Below are 16,343 nucleotides of genomic sequence, written 5' to 3' on the forward strand. Positions count from 1 at the left end.
GGCCGCACTGGGAGGGGGCGGAGGGCCGCACTGGGAGGGGGCGGAGGGCCGCACTGGGAGGGGGCGGAGGGCCCGGCGCTCGCCGCACTGGGAGGGGGCGGAGGGCTGCACTGGGAGGGGGCGGAGGGCCCGGCGCTCGCCGCACTGGAAGGGGGCGGAGGGCTCGGCGCTCGCCGCACTGGGAGGGGGCGGGGGTCGATCACAGTACAGAGGGGGCAGGAGGACGACAGTACTGAGGCAGTTGGACACACGTGGCATAGAGGACTGTCTGCTGGCGTCACCTCTCACGCTCTCTCTCCAGTGGGGGGACTGCACCGGTTCCCGCAGACGCGGCGATCACTGAGACGTACAAGGAGGGCCAAGGAAGTGACTGCTGAATTCCACCTGGGAGTCACCCCGTCCGTCCTGCGCCAGAGATACAACCTGTCCGCCAGCGACATTGGGACACATCCGAACAACAGCCAGGCCTGCGCTCAGGTACCGACAACCCCCTGTACATCACGAAGGGTGACACACGGTGTACCAGTGAGACGCTGCCCCACCCCTGAGCCGGGCGCAGGTAGATCTGCCGCCATGTAGGTTGTCCTTTACTGCCGGGATTTCTCGGTTTGGTGCTGCCTTAATGTCGTTATGGCGCCACTTGGGATTGGCGCTGACCACATGTCTGCATGACACCTAGAACAGGCTGATAGGAAGGAGGATGACCCCCCAGATAATGGCATTGCCGTGGGCGGCCGTGGACGGACGCTCCCATCAGTCTCTCTTCTCAGTTTTTAGAGCAGTACTTCCATCCGGCCGACCTCTCCGAGTTCATGAGCATCTTTGGAAGAGGTTTTGAGCACCGCTGGGAGGTGGATCATGTGATCGGCCCGCAGGGAGGAGGAGGGGCCGGGCTGGAGGCCAGCCTGGATGTGGAGTACATCATGAGTACGGGCGCCAACATCTCTACCTGGGTGTTCAGCAACGCCGGTAAGTTACCCCGAGGACCGCGTAGCCCCCATTAACCCCTCAATGACACCTAAAGACGCGGCCGTGTGCGTACGTGTGTGCCGGCGGACCGTGGGTGGGTGAGGGGCAGCGGGCCGTATGCGTGCATCGGGGGGGGGGGGGGGTGTGTGGGTGGGGTGGGCTTCTGTACTGCAACGTATTACTAAACCTAGCGTCCACAGGCCATGGCAGGCCCGGATGCCACTTTGTCACCCAGTTGCCATGGCAATGCTTCAGCCCTCCATGATTACTTAGCGGAGGGCCGATAATGTCACAGAGGGAACCCTTTACAACATGGGTTAACAACGGGGATAAGTGTTCCCATCATTCCCTGCGGTTTCGCCATCCGTAGGTCGTAAGCTTATATCAGTTTGCAGACTGCTTCCCACCCAGGACGCTGCAGGAAGGGGTTAATGGCCTTTGCCCCTTGTAATGTGATTGGTCTCCGCAGGCCGCCACGAGTCCCAGGAGCCGTTCCTAGACTGGATGCTACTGCTCAGTAATATGTCGTCGGTCCCTTGGGTCCACACCATCAGTTATGGCGATGATGAAGACAGTCTGTCTGTGGCCTTCATGCAGAGGATCAACGTGGAGTTCATGAAGGCGGCCGCGCGGGGGCTCACCGTCCTGTTTGCCTCAGGTACCCCAATACATACCAGGAAATTGTCCATCTCAACAGGTGCCAAGCGGCACAGAGATGCCCACTGGCAGTCCTTGACCACCATCCCTGATGGTCCTGGGGTAGTCGGGGAAGGATCCGCAGGCTCTCGGGTGGAGGGAGCACCAACACAAGGACCTGTTTTCCAACTATCCCCCCTGCCCTCAGAAGCTCGGCAGGGTAAACCCCATTCTACCAATGTCCAGCAGAAGTCTAGAAGACTTTATCAGGATGTGGCACGGAGGCTACGACCTGAACAATCTGAGCAGATATGAAGCAAACAGCTCCGTTCTCACTGCAGTGATCAGCCTTGGAATTACAGGCATTTATTTTAATAGGAACTTGGCCTGCAATACAACACCTGGCCAGTAGAGTAAGAACGGAGCTGTCTGCTTCCTGTAGAAATCATCTCGGTACACGTGTACACTGGCCAGGGAACAGCTGATTGGCATCCGGGCACTGGACCCCCACCAGTATACTACTGATGACCTATCCTGAGGAGAGACCATCCGTAGTTTACAATCGCGCGCACGGAATCAGCTGGCGCCGCTGTGTACCTGTCTGGGTCTTCTTTTTTCTGTACTGCGGATGTGTGGCAGTACCGCCGGTGCTCGAGCGCAGGCCGGCGTCTATTGACCTTGATGAAGCCGTCTGCGCGGGAACCGCAGTAAAATGGAGGATGCTGCGGGTTTGTTTTTTCATCCGCAAGCGAAAACCGCAACTGGTTCCCGCCGGTACGCATGAACGATTGTCTTACCGTAGCGTGCGGTGGAGGGTTGTTGCTGCGGACGCCCGTGTGCATGAACGATTGTCTTACCGTAGCGTGCGGTGGAGGGTTGTTGCTGCGGACGCCCGTGTGCATGAACGATTGTCTTACCGTAGCGTGCGGTGGAGGGTTGTTGCTGCGGACGCCCGTGTGCATGAACGATTGTCTTACCGTAGCGTGCGGTGGAGGGTTGTTGCTGCGGACGCCCGTGTGCATGAACGATTGTCTTACCGTAGCGCGCGGTGGAGGGTTATTGCTGCGGACGCCCGTGCGCATGAACGATTGTCTTACCGTAGCGTGCGGTGGAGGGTTGTTGCTGCGGACGCCCGTGTGCATGAACGATTGTCTTACCGTAGCGCGCGGTGGAGGGTTATTGCTGCGGACGCCCGTGCGCATGAACGATTGTCTTACCGTAGCGTGCGGTGGAGGGTTGTTGCTGCGGACGCCCGTGTGCATGAACGATTGTCTTACCGTAGCGTGCGGTGGAGGGTTGTTGCTGCGGACGCCCGTGTGCATGAACGATTGTCTTACCGTAGCGTGCGGTGGAGGGTTGTTGCTGCGGACGCCCGTGTGCATGAACGATTGTCTTACCGTAGCGCGCGGTGGAGGGTTATTGCTGCGGACGCCCGTGAGCATGAACGATTGTCTTACCGTAGCGCGCGGTGGAGGGTTGTTGCTGCGGACGCCCGTGTGCATGAACGATTGTCTTACCGTAGCGCGCGGTGGAGGGTTGTTGTTGCGGACACCCGTGTGCATGAACGATTGTCTTACCGTAGCGCGCGGTGGAGGGTTATTGCTGCGGACGCCCGTGCGCATGAACGATTGTCTTACCGTAGCGCGCGGTGGAGGGTTATTGCTGCGGACGCCCGTGCGCATGAACGATTGTCTTACCGTAGCGCGCGGTGGAGGGTTATTGCTGCGGACGCCCGTGAGCATGAACGATTGTCTTACCGTAGCGCGCGGTGGAGGGTTGTTGCTGCGGTGCGCATGAAGCTCAAGGACGGCTCTTCAGCCACTAACGCCGATCCTGTTCCAGGTGACGATGGAGCCGGATGCAGACAAGTCTCTAAAGACAGGAATGTGTTCCGGCCGAGCTTCCCAGCGTCCAGGTGAGCGGGCGGGGGTCCGTGGACATACATGACCGCCATGACCCGCTCTACACTCAGCGCCACCGTGTCTCTTCACAGCCCCTACGTTACGACGGTCGGCGGCACCTCCTTCAAGAACCCGTTCCAGGTTACGCATGAAGTGACCGACTACATCAGCGGGGGAGGGTTCAGCAACGTGTTTGCTATGCCTGACTACCAGGTAAGGTACATGGATGTCCTGGACTCGCCCTCTCGTGGGCCGCTCTGATCAGATCTGTGCTCCTTCCTGAAGGTCTCTGCAGTCGCCGACTATCTCCGGTCCCCAGTGAAGATGCCTCCAGAGAGTTACTACAACCGCAGCGGGCGGGCCTACCCTGATGTGGCAGCTCTGTCTGACAACTACTGGGTGGTGACCAATCGGGTTCCAGTGCCTTGGGTGTCAGGAACTTCAGTAAGTATCTACGGTCAGACTGTTGTCAGGAAGCGGCTCAGAGCAGACACCATCGCCCTCTGCACCCCATCATATTGGCCCAGCCCCCCACCACAACCGTCCCCCGTCTCTGGCCGTCTCGTTTCTCCTCTTTCTTGGAATGTTCTTAAATGAAGTAAGCATTTGCAAAAAAAAAAAAGGTGAGGCAAAAGTCTGGACACACCTGTTTAATAAATGGTGTTACAACAAGAAGATTGCCTTCCACTGTGGGAGTAGGAGAGCCTGTAACAGCTGAGGGACTTCTCACCAGTAAGTCATCCACCAATCAGAAGAGGCCTTGGCTGTCACACAATTTACCAAGGACTCCTAAACTAGTAAGGATGGGGAAGAACTATCACTTCCAGTGAGTTTCTAAGGTCAATTCTGACCAAGACTGATCTATCACCCCCTCCCCATACCACAAACCTGAGCTGAGTCCTAAAGGGCTGCCAGAACGGTCTCCACCACCCGTAAACCCCGCCCCTTGCCAGTTAATAAATTTACACATTGGAAATGAATTTTCTCAATACATCAGTTAAGCCTGTGTCCAGACTTTTGCCTCACCCTGTATAAAGACCAGTTATATTAGTGAGGACTCATTCCTTAATATTGCACCACAAATACATCCACACCAACCCCCGGATGTCTTGGGGCATGTTCACACAGCGGAAATACCACAGAATCAGCCGGGAAATCCACATAAGCCAACTTGATATGAGGTGACAGAGGAGGAGACAGGAACACTCAGGAGACTTTCACAAAAACTCTCCTCCGTCCCCAGAAGGGGGTGTCGTTTTCCTGCAGGCAGATCTGTAAATGATGAGAGTTGTGATTAGATGGACGGTCACCGGAGGCCCTAAAAGTGGTTCCCTTCCTCCTTGGCCTATAAGAGGCTCTCGAAGGCTCCTTGTGTGTAGTGACCACTTCTTCCACTTGTAGAGCTTGTTGGCCACTAGACACCTCTACGACGCAGAGAAGAGAGTCCACCCCGTTACCAGAGGGGGGCGCATTATTTGGGTGTTAGCAATGAATTGTCCCCACTGGGCTATTCTATCCAGACTGTTAGAAGGTGTTGGAACCAGTGGATGAGGGCATACAAGGTGACCGGGCTCAAGACGCCCCCTACAGACCACTAGTAGAGAGGAGCGTCTGACCAGACTGCTAGGAGGTATTGGAACCAGTGAATGTGTGAGGGCACACAAGGTGACTGGGCTCAGGACGCCCCCTACAGACCACTAGTAGAGAGGAGCTTCTGAACAGACTTTTAGGGGGTGTTGGGGCTAGTGGATGTGGGGCACACAAGGTGACCGGGCTCAGGACGGCCCCTACAGACCACCAGTAGAGAGAAGCGTCTGACCAGACTGTTAGGAGGTGTTGGGACCAGTGGATGAGGGCACACAAGGTGACTGGGCTCAGGACGCCCCCTACAGACCACCAGTAGAAAGGAGTGTCTGACCAAACTGTTAGGAGGTGTTGGGACCAGTGGATGTGTGAGGGCACACAAGGTGATCGGGCTCAGGACTCCCCTACAGGCCACCAGTAGAGAGGAACGTCTGACCAGACTGCTAGGAGGTGTTGGGACGTGTAGATGAGGGCAGACAAGGTGACCGGGCTCAGGACGCCCCCTACAGACCACCAGTAGAGAGGAGCGTCTGACCAGACTGTTAGGGGGTGTTGGGACCAGTGGATGTATGAGAGCACACAAGGTGTCCGGGCTCAGGATGCCCCCTACAGACCACCAGTAGAAAGGAGTGTCTGACCAGACTGTTAGGAGGTGTTGGGACCAGTGGATGTTTGAGGGTACACAAGGTGACCAGGCTCAGGATGCCCCCTACAGACCACCAGTAGAAAGGAGTGTCTGACCAGACTGTTGGGACATGTAGATGAGGGCACACAAGGTGACTGAGCTCAGGACGCCCCCTACAGACCACCAGTAGAGAGGAGCGTCTGACCAGACTGTTAGGGGGTGTTGGTACCAGTGGATGTATGAGGGCACACAAGGTGACCCGGCTCAGGACGCCCCCACAGACCACCAATTGAGAGGAGTGCCTGACCAGACTGTTTGTAGGTGTTGGGACCAGTAAATGGGGGCACACAAGGTGAGCGGGCTCAGGACCCCCCTACAGACTACCAGTAGAGAGGAGTGTCTGACCAGACTGTTAGGAGGTGTTGGGATCACTAGATGTGTGAGGGCACACAAGGGGAGCGGGCTCAGGACCCCCCTACAGACTACCAGTAGAGAGGAGCATCTGACCAGACTGTTAGGATGTGTTGGGACCAGTGGATAATGGCACACAAGGTGACCGGGCTCAGGACCCCCCTACAGACTACCAGTAGAGAGGAGCGTCTGACCAGACTGTTAGGAGGTGTTGGGATCACTAGATGTGTGAGGGCACACTAGGTGAGCGGGCTCAGGACCCCCCTACAGACTACCAGTAGAGAGGCGCGTCTGACCAGACTGTTAGGATGTGTTGGGACCAGTGGATGAGGGCACACAAGGCGACCGGGCTCAGGACACCCCCTACAGTCCACTAGTAGAGAGGAGCGTCTGACCAGACTGTTAGGAGGTATTGGAACCAGTGGTTGGGCACACAAGGTGACTGAGCTCAGGACGCCCCCTACAGACTACCAGTAGAGAGGAGCGTCTAATCAGACTGTTAGGGGGTGTTGGGACTAGTGGATGTGTGAGGGCACACAAGGTGGTTGGGCTAAGGACGCCCCCCACAGACCTCGAATTGAAAGGAACGTCTGACCAGACTGTTAGGAGGTGTTGGGACGTGTAGATGAGGGCACACAAGGTGACCGGGCTCAGGACCCCCTGACAGGCCACCAGTAGAGAGAAGTGTCTGACCAGACTGTTAGGAGATGTTGAGACCAGTGAATGTATGAGGGCACACAAGGTGACTGGGCTCAGGGCCCCCTACAGTCCACGAATTGAGAGGAGTGTCTGACCAGACTGTTTGTAGGTGTTGGGACCAGTGGATGGGGGCACGCAAGGTGAGCGGGCTCAGGACCCCCCTACAGACCACCAGTAGAGAGGAGCGTCTGACCAGACTGTTAGGAGGTGTTGGGACCACTAGATGTGTGAGGGCAAACAAGGTGAGCGGGCTCAGGACGCCCCCTACAGACCTCCAGTAGAAAGGAGTGTCTGACGAGACTATTGGGAGGTGTTGGGATGTGTAGATGAGGGCACACAAGGTAACTGGGCTCAGAACGCCCCCTACAGACCGCCTGTAGAGAGGACCGTCTGACCGTCAGCTTGTAGAGCTTGTTGACCACTAGATGCCTCTACGACGCAGAGAAGAGAGTCCACCCTGTTACCAGAGAGGGGTGCATTATTGGGATGTGAGAGATGAATTGTTCCCACTGGGCTTTTCTATCCAGACTGCTAGGAGGTGTTGGAACCAGTGGATGGGAGCACACAAGGTGACCGGGCTCAGGACGCCCCCTACAGTCCACTAGTAGAGAGGAGCGTCTGACCAGACTGCTAGGAGGTATTGGAACCAGTGGATGGCGCACACAAGGTGACCAGCTCAGGATGCCCCCTACAGACTACCAGTAGAGAGGAGCGTCTAATCAGACTGTTAGGGGGTGTTGGGACTAGTGGATGTGTGAGGGCACACAAGGTAGTTGGGCTAAGGATGCCCCCCACAGACCACGAATTGAGAGGAGCGCTTGACCAGACTGTTAGGAGGTGTTGGGACCAGTGGATGTGGGCACACAAGTTAACTGGGCTCAGGACGCCTCCTACAGACCACCAGTAGAGAGGAACGTCTGACCAGACTGTTAGGAGGTGTTGGGACCAGTGGATGTGTGAGGGCACACAAGGTGACCGGGCTCAGGACTCCCCTACAGACCACTAGTATAGAGGAGCGTCTGACCAGACTGTTAGGAGCTGTTGGGACCAGTGGATGTATGAGGGCACACAAGGTGACCGAGCTCAGGATGCCTCCTACAGACCAGCAGTAGAAAGGAGTGTCTGACCAGACTGTTGGGACATGTAGATGAGGGCACACAAGGTGACTGGGCTCAGGACGCCTCCTACAGACCACCAGTAGAGAGGAGAGTCTGACCAGACTGTTAGGAGGTGTTGGGACCAGTGGATGTATGAGGGCACACAAGGTGACTGGGCTCAGGATGCCTCCTACAGACCACCAGTAGAAAGGAGTGTCTGACCAGACTGTTGGGACATGTAGATGGGGGCACACAAGGTGACTGGGCTCAGGACGCCTCCTACAGACCACCAGTAGAGAGGAGCATCTGACCAGACTGATGGGAGGTGTTAGGACCAGTGGATGGGAGCACACAAGGTGACTGGGCTCAGGATGCCCCCTACAGACCACCAGTAGAAAGGAGTGTCTGACCAGACTGTTGGGACATGTAGATGAGGGCACACAAGATGACTGAGCTCAGGACGCCCCCTACAGACCACCAGTAGAGAGGAGCGTCTGACCAGACTGTTAGGGGGTGTTGGGACCAGTGGATGTAGGAGGGCACACAAGGTGACCGGGCTCAGGACGCCCCCCACAAATCACGAATTGAGAGGAGTGCCTGACCAGACTGTTTGTAGGTGTTGGGACCAGTGGATGGGGGTACACAAGGTGAGCGGGCTCAGGACCCCCCTACAGACCACCAGTAGAGAGGAGCATCTGACCAGACTGTTAGGGGGTGTTGGGATCACTAGATGTATGAGGGCACACAAGGTGACCGGGCTCAGGACACCCCCTACAGACCACCAGTAGAGAGGAGCATCTGACCAGACTGTTAGAATGTGTTGGGACCAGTGGATGAGGGCACACAAGGCGACCGGGCTCAGGACGCCCCCTACAGTCCACTAGTTGAGAGAAGCGTCTGACCAGACTGTTAGGAGGTATTGGAACCAGTGGATGGCGCACACAAGGTGACCAGCTCAGGATCCCCTCTACAGACTACCAGTAGAGAGGAGCGTCTGACCAGACTGTTAGGAGGTGTTGGGACCAGTGGATGTTTGAGGGCACACAAGGTGACGGGGCTCAGGACGCCCCCTACAGACCACCAGTAGAGAGGAGCGTCTGACCAGACTGTTAGGAGGTGTTTGGACCATTAGATGTATGAGGGCACACAAGGTGACCGGGCTCAGGACACCCCCTACAGACCACCAGTAGAGAGGAGCATCTGACCAGACTGTTAGAATGTGTTGGGACCAGTGGATGAGGGCACACAAGGCGACCGGGCTCAGGACGCCCCCTACAGTCCACTAGTTGAGAGAAGCGTCTGACCAGACTGTTAGGAGGTATTGGAACCAGTGGATGGCGCACACAAGGTGACCAGCTCAGGATCCCCTCTACAGACTACCAGTAGAGAGGAGCGTCTAATCAAACTGTTAGGGGGTGTTGGGACTAGTGGATGTGTGAGGGCACACAAGGTGGTTGGGCTAAGGACGCCCCCCACAGACCACAAATTGAGAGGAGCGCTTGACCAGACTGTTAGGAGGTGTTGGGACCAGTGGATGTGGGCACACAAGGTGACCGAGCTCAGGACGCCTCCTACAGACCACCAGTAGAGAGGAACGTCTGACCAGACTGTTAGGAGGTGTTGGGACGTGTAGATGAGGGCACACAAGGTGACTGGGCTCAGGACCCCCTGACAGGCCACCAGTAGAGAGGAGTGTCTGACCAGACTGTTTGTAGGTGTTGGGACCAGTGGATGGGGGCACACAAGGTGAGCGGGCTTAGGACCCCCCTACAGACCACCAGTAGAGAGGAGCGTCTGACCAGACTGTTAGGAGGTGTTGGGACCAGTGCATGTGTGAGGGCACATGAGGTGACCGGGCTCAGGACGCCCCCTACAGACCACAAGTAGAGTGGAGCATCTGACCAGACTGTTAGGAGGTGTTGGGACCAGTGGATGAGGGCCCACAAGGTGACTGGGCTCAGGACCCCCTGACAGGCCACCAGTAGAGAGGAGTGTCTGACCAGACTGTTAGGAGGTGTTGGGACCAGTGCATGTGTGAGGGCACACAAGGTGACCGGGCTCAGGACGCCCCCTACAGGCCACCAGTAGAGCGGAGCATCTGACCAGACTGTTAGGAGGTGTTGGGACCAGTGGATGGGGGCAAACAAGGCGACCGGGCTCAGGACCCCCTTACAGACCACCAGTAGAAAGGAGCGTCTGACCAGACTGTTAGGAGGTGTTGGGACCAGTGGATGTGTGAGGGCACACAAGGTGACCGGGCTCAGGACGCCCCCTACAGACCACCAGTAGAGAGGAGCGTCTGACCAGACTGTTAGGAGGTGTTGGGACCAGTGGATGTGTGAGGGCACACAAGGTGACCGGGCTCAGGACTCCCCTACAGACCTCCAGTAGAGGTGGTACAACAGGGTACTAGAGCCTTCTTATCACTCCTCCTTGGGGAGGGCTGTTACTGACAGTGAGTGTGTGTGATATATATATATATATATATATATATATATATATATATATAATATGTGTGTACTGCTTCTCTGATCTTCCTGTCCTTGCTCACTTTCCTCTGTTTGGCATCTGCTCACAACATCTTGTCCTCCATCCTTAGCAGTGATGACTGCTGGCCATCATTCCTTAGACTGTCCAGAAGGAGCAGACAGTCCGCAGGTGGAGGAGGACGGTGCTGGTGCACTCCCCCCCCCTCCTCCTGGTGGCCGCAGGCGGAGGAGGACGGCACTGGTGCACTCCCTTCTCCCCCCCCCCCTGGTGGCTGCAGGCGGGGGAGGACGGCGCTGGTGCACTCCCCCCCCTTCCCTTCTGGTGGCCGCAGGCGGAGGAGGACGGCACTGGTGCACTCCCTTCTCCCCCCCCTGGTGGCTGCAGGCGGAGGAGGACGGCACTGGTGCACTCCCTTCTCCCCCCCCCCTGGTGGCTGCAGGCGGAGGAGGACGGCACTGGTGCACTCCCTTCTCCCCCTCTGATGGACGCAGGCGGAGGGGGACAGCGCTGGTGTACTCCTTTCTCCCCCCTCTGGTGGCCGCGGGCGGAGGAGGACGGAGCTGGTGCATTCCTTTCTTCCCCTCTGGTGGCCGCAGGCGGAGGAGGACGGGGCTGGTGCACTCCTTTCTCTCCCTCTGGTGGCCGCAAGCGGAGGGGGTGGGCTGGGGCACTCCTTTCTCTCCCTCTGGTGGCCGCAGGTGGAGGAGGATGGGGCTGGTGCACTCCTTTCCCTCTGGTGGCCGCAAGCGGAGGGGGGCGGGGCTGGTGCACTCCTTTCCCTCCCTCTGGTGGCCGCAGGCGGAGGGGGGCGGGGCTGGTGCACTCCTTTCTGTCCCTCTGGTGGCCGCAAGCGGTGGGGGTGGGCTGGGGCACTCCTTTCTCTCCCTCTGGTGGCCGCAGGTGGAGGAGGATGGGGCTGGTGCACTCCTTTCCCTCTGGTGGCCGCAAGCGGAGGGGGGCGGGGCTGGTGCACTCCTTTCTCTCCCTCTGGTGGCCGCAGGTGAAGGGGGGCAGGGCTGGTGCACTCCTTTCCCTCCCTCTGGTGGCCGCAGGCGGAGGGGGGCGGGGCTGGTGCACTCCTTTCTCTCCCTCTGGTGGCCGCAAGCGGTGGGGGTGGGCTGGGGCACTCCTTTCTCTCCCTCTGGTGGCCGCAGGTGGAGGAGGATGGGGCTGGTGCACTCCTTTCCCTCTGGTGGCCGCAAGCGGAGGGGGGCGGGGCTGGTGCACTCCTTTCTCTCCCTCTGAAAGCCGCAGGTGAAGGGGGGCAGGGCTGGTGCATTCCTTTCCCTCCCTCTGGTGGCCGCAGGCGGAGGGGGGCGGGGCTGGTGCACTCATTTCTCCCCCTCTGGTGGCCGCAGGTGAAGGGGGGCGGGGCTGGTGCACTCCTTTCTCTCCCTCTGGTGGCCGCAGGTGGAGGAGGATGGGGCTGGTGCACTCCTTTCCCTCTGGTGGCCGCAAGCGGAGGGGGGCGGGGCTGGTGCACTCCTTTTTCTCCCTCTGGAAGCCACAGGTGGAGGGGGCGGGGCTGGTGCACTCCTATCTCTGCATCTGGTGGCCGCAGGCGGAGGAGGACAGGGCTGGTGCACTCCTCTGTTCCCCTCTGGTGGCCGCAGGCGGAGGGGGACGGGGCTGGTGCACTCCTTTCTCTCCCTCTGGTGGCCGCAGGTGGAGGGGACGAGGCTGGTGCACTCCTCTGTTCCCCTCTGGTGGCCGCAGGCGGAGGAGGACAGGGCTGGTGCACTCCCTTCTTCCCCTCTGGTGGCCGCAGGCGGAGGACGACAGGGCTGGTGCACTCCCTTCTTCCCCTCTGGTGGTCGCAGGCGGAGGGGGACGGGGCTGGTGCACTCCCTTGTTCCCCTCTGGTGGTCGCAGGCGGAGGGGGACGGGGCTGGTGCACTCCCTTCTTCCCCTCTGGTGGCCGCAGGCGGAGGACGACAGGGCTGGTGCACTCCCTTCTTCCCCTCTGGTGGTCGCAGGCGGAGGAGGACAGGGCTGGTGCACTCACTTCTTCCCCTCTGGTGGCCGCAGGCGGAGGGGGCGGGGCTGGTGCACTCCCTTCTTCCCCTCTGGTGGCCGCAGGCGGAGGGGGACGGGGCTGGTGCACTCCCTTCTTCCCCTCTGGTGGCTGCAGGCGGAGGGGGCGGGGCTGGTGCACTCCCTTCTTCCCCTCTGGTGGCTGCAGGCGGAGGGAGCGGGGCTGGTGCACCCCCTTCTTCCCCTCTGGTGGTCGCAGGCGGAGGGGGACGGGGCTGGTGCACTCCCTTGTTCCCCTCTGGTGGCCGCAGGCGGAGGGGGACGGGGCTGGTGCACTCCCTTGTTCCCCTCTGGTGGCCGCATGCACATTGGCTGTGGGCCCGGCCTCTGCTGGGCTCCTTCTCTCCACAGAGGCGCTGCTCTTCCTGGCAGCCAGCAGTAAACAGGCAGAGGAATCAATAGCTGGGATATCTGTTGAAGGGAGCACTGTGTTGTGATCCCCGCGGTGGGGGCGCCCCTTTACACCCAGAACCCCATGTGATACTGATGGGCAGGGGTTGTCTCGTGGCACCCATGAGCCCTTCTACACTCGGTGTCTGCTTTGCCTATAGCTGATGTCCGCTCTGCATTCGTTTTCGTGCCGCTGACGTGACTCTCCCATCTTGCAGGCCTCCACTCCTGTGTTCGGTGGGATTCTCTCTCTAATTAACGACCAGCGGATAAAGCGAGGTCTCTCCCCTTTGGGTTTCTTAAATCCCGCCCTGTACCGCCTGCGAGGGAATGGCGCCTTGTATGATGTAAGTTGTGGGGTCTCCGTGTTCGGGGGTCACATGTCAGGGGCTTCCACATGTATCGCTGAGGGGAATCTGTTACGTTCATCTTGGGGAAAAAAAAGTTTCTGCTCCCCATAGCGGACCGATGACGTCACGACCGAGACCCCTGAGAACAAGGATTTCCGCCATGCCCGAAGCTCAGCAGCTGAATGGGTCACACCCCCCTCCTCGGGTGAACAGTTAGTGGCCTTACAGGTATTTGCAGCTGGTCTCTCTACACAAGATAGGTGCTTGGCACGCACCCTCGGCAGCCATGACCAGTGTGAATGCTGATTGTAGGATCCTGACCCCCCCACCCCCAACCCACTCCCATGATGAGAACGAGAGGTGCCGTTCGGCTGCCTGTCAGAGCTCGGTATATCGCGGTCCTATGGTATCTGTTCCAGGGGGCAGCATACATTTTCCCACAATGCTTGTTTCTCTCGTGATGGAGGTTAAGTGAATGTTTGTCGGACAGAACAATCTTTGGCCGATCAGTCCTGAAGGCAGTTTTGCAGGAGGACCCCCCCCCCCCCCCCCCATGGGGTTACTACTACTAAACCCCCAGCGTTGTGCTGCTGTGGAGCGTAATGATTATGATTCTTGTTTTCCCCTTAGTCCTAACAGCAGCACAAGCCTGCCGCCTGTAGGGGTAATGCTGCTATGTGGGACGTAGGAGTCAATTATGGTGATTGGTTAAGCAAATAAAGCTTCCATCTGTCCTAGCAGTCCATCGGGGCAGGATGCGCCATCATTGGGCTGTTGTTAAGGCCCATTTACACACAACGATTATCACTCAAAATTTGCTCCAAGCCGTCTTTTGAGCGATAACTGTTGTGTTTAGATGCACAGACATCCTGCAATTTTCGTGCACAAGTCATTCCTAGCTTTCTAGAATTGAGTGATGGACTCTTATCAGCGCTGCAGGCTGTTATCACAGTTGGCAGCACTGATAAGATTCTTTCAGCTTGTGCCCTGTTGGTAGTTCACAGCAGGATGTGAGTTGTAAGCCCAGAGAACAATACAGCTGTTTGCTTATGCAAAACAGCTGTATTGTTCATCGAGTGATAGTGGCGGTGTCCGGCTCCACCTGCATAACTCTTAAGTAGCTAATTAGCTATTATAAAGTATGCAAAGATGATCGCTCAAAACTGTCACTCAAACTGTCGTTTGAGCGATCCTCTTTCAGTGTAAATGGGGTCTTAGGAGTAAGGGAAACCAAAACTAAAATAAAGCAGAGAAGCTCACCTTTCCAGAGAACTTGCACTGACCCGCTCCCGCAGATACACGTCCTCGATCAAACTTCACCCGCCCCGTCCTGGCGGTTCCAGCAAATACTAATAACAGTGTAGTGGGAAAGTGTCCTGCTGTGTTACAAGTGCCACGAGGTCAGGATCAGAGAACGCGTTTCGAGCTCTTATCGGTGATCGACAGTTCGAAACATGTTCTCTGATGCGGACGTTGTGGCACTTGTTAATACAGTAAACCAAAACTTACTCTTTTCCCGACTTGTACCTTCTCCCCGCAGGTCACGGAAGGATGTCACATCTCTTGTTTTGATGACCAGGTTCTAGCACAAGGATTCTGTGCGGCTCCCAGTTGGGACCCAGTGACCGGCTGGGGGACTCCAAACTACCCAGAGTTGCTGAAGTCACTACTGTGAATATCCTGAAGTCAGGGGCAGCGGCCCCTCACAAGCCAAAACCTGGGCCAGAAATGATTGATAATTGTGTGCATTGTGTCTTCTGTACGTGTCCTGGTGGGATGAGCTGTCCGTGTGGACGAGTCTTGTTAATGGATCATGGAGGACCTCTATCTATAGAACAGTCTGACCCGTCAGGTCCTTGTTATCCCATCAGATGCAGCATAAAATATCCCCGATGTGACTAAGGATAGGACATTCTGCTCCGTGCTTCAGGTTGGTGGGACCCCGTCCTGTAGTGCCGGCCGGCCTGGTTCCTTCACCCTCTCATGGTCTCCTGCTACCATGGTTGGGTACCACTATCTCCACCCAAGTGCTATTCTCACCATGCCTCACCACCATGACCCTTATGACACCCCCCACTGTTGGCTCTACCCCATTTGTCTGGATAGTCCTCACTGTGTCTCAGGACTCATGCTGATGCTTTTTAGTTGATCTCAGGGAGTGCAGAAATGCACATTGTGGCGGTTCTTTAGGTCTACTGATTGTAGTGTAAATTCTGTTTTCCTGGTGTCCAGCCTTTGCCAATCTGGGGGCACCAGAGGGTACAGTGCTGGCATACTGAATATGAGCCTGTGGGGTCCTTATGAGACTCTGCTGGGACCCAGTCCTGTTTCAGGAAGCACAGAGAACATAAAGGATATATGGTCCTCAGGTAGGTAGGTGTCAGTGGCTCCTTCTGGGGCATGGCTCGGCCTGCTGTTCACAAACATGTTAGAGGACTAAGGGCTCGCGTGCGACCATTCAGGACTTGGCGTTCTTTGCTTTTTCGCTTTGATCCTAATAAAGTTTTGCTTTCTTACACGGTGCCGCTCCACCTTCTATTATTAATGTAGCAGCAATGGCCACCGAGGCCGGAGGAGCGTCCTTTACTCCACCTGCATTACACGCTTCCTGGTTAAAGCTTTGAACTTGATGTTAGGACTAGATAGTCGCGTTCACCCTAACAGAGCCGGGCTATTACAGATCAGAGCTATAAGCAGCACACATAAGTGAGGGGTATGCTAAGGACCCTATGACCCAGGATGAGTATCGCTGACGGCGCGGCCGGTGGGGCGCGGCTGAAGGACAGTTCTCTCCCTGCCCGCCTCCATTCATTATAAGCAGCACACATAAGTGAGGGGTATCCTAAGGACCCTATGACCCAGGATGAGTATCGCTGACGGCGCGGCCGGTGGGGCGCGGCTGAAGGACCGTTCTCTCCCTGCCCGCCTCCATTCATTATAAGCAGCACACATAAGTGAGGGGTATCCTAAGGACCCTATGACCCAGGATGAGTATCGCTGACAGCGCGGCCGGTGGGGCGCGGCTGAAGGACCGTTCTCTCCCTGCCCGCCTCCATTCATTATAAGCAGCACACATAAGTGAGGGGTATCCTAAGGACCCTATGACCCAGGATGAGTATCGCTGACGGCGCGGCTGAAGGACCATTCTCTCCCCGCC

General features: G+C 57.4%; 1 protein-coding gene across 1 annotated transcript in view; it reads left to right on the forward strand.

The window, feature by feature from the left end:
• Nucleotides 1–15,704, forward strand: part of TPP1 (tripeptidyl peptidase 1) — a 47,598-nt gene extending 31,894 nt beyond the window's left edge. Inside the window, exons 5-13 of the mRNA XM_066588933.1 lie at nucleotides 302–477; nucleotides 771–969; nucleotides 1,439–1,627; nucleotides 3,448–3,520; nucleotides 3,599–3,719; nucleotides 3,792–3,950; nucleotides 13,055–13,183; nucleotides 13,298–13,414; nucleotides 14,727–15,704. Of these exons, the coding sequence (XP_066445030.1) occupies nucleotides 813–969; nucleotides 1,439–1,627; nucleotides 3,448–3,520; nucleotides 3,599–3,719; nucleotides 3,792–3,950; nucleotides 13,055–13,183; nucleotides 13,298–13,414; nucleotides 14,727–14,861 (1,080 nt within the window). The 5' untranslated portion in view covers nucleotides 302–477; nucleotides 771–812 and the 3' untranslated portion in view covers nucleotides 14,862–15,704. The remainder of the gene's footprint in view (nucleotides 1–301; nucleotides 478–770; nucleotides 970–1,438; nucleotides 1,628–3,447; nucleotides 3,521–3,598; nucleotides 3,720–3,791; nucleotides 3,951–13,054; nucleotides 13,184–13,297; nucleotides 13,415–14,726) is intronic.
• The last annotated feature ends 639 nt before the right edge of the window (nucleotides 15,705–16,343 follow it).

The sequence above is a fragment of the Eleutherodactylus coqui genome, unplaced genomic scaffold (genome assembly GCF_035609145.1).
Source record: "Eleutherodactylus coqui strain aEleCoq1 unplaced genomic scaffold, aEleCoq1.hap1 HAP1_SCAFFOLD_133, whole genome shotgun sequence".
NCBI lineage: Eukaryota > Metazoa > Chordata > Amphibia > Anura > Eleutherodactylidae > Eleutherodactylus > Eleutherodactylus coqui.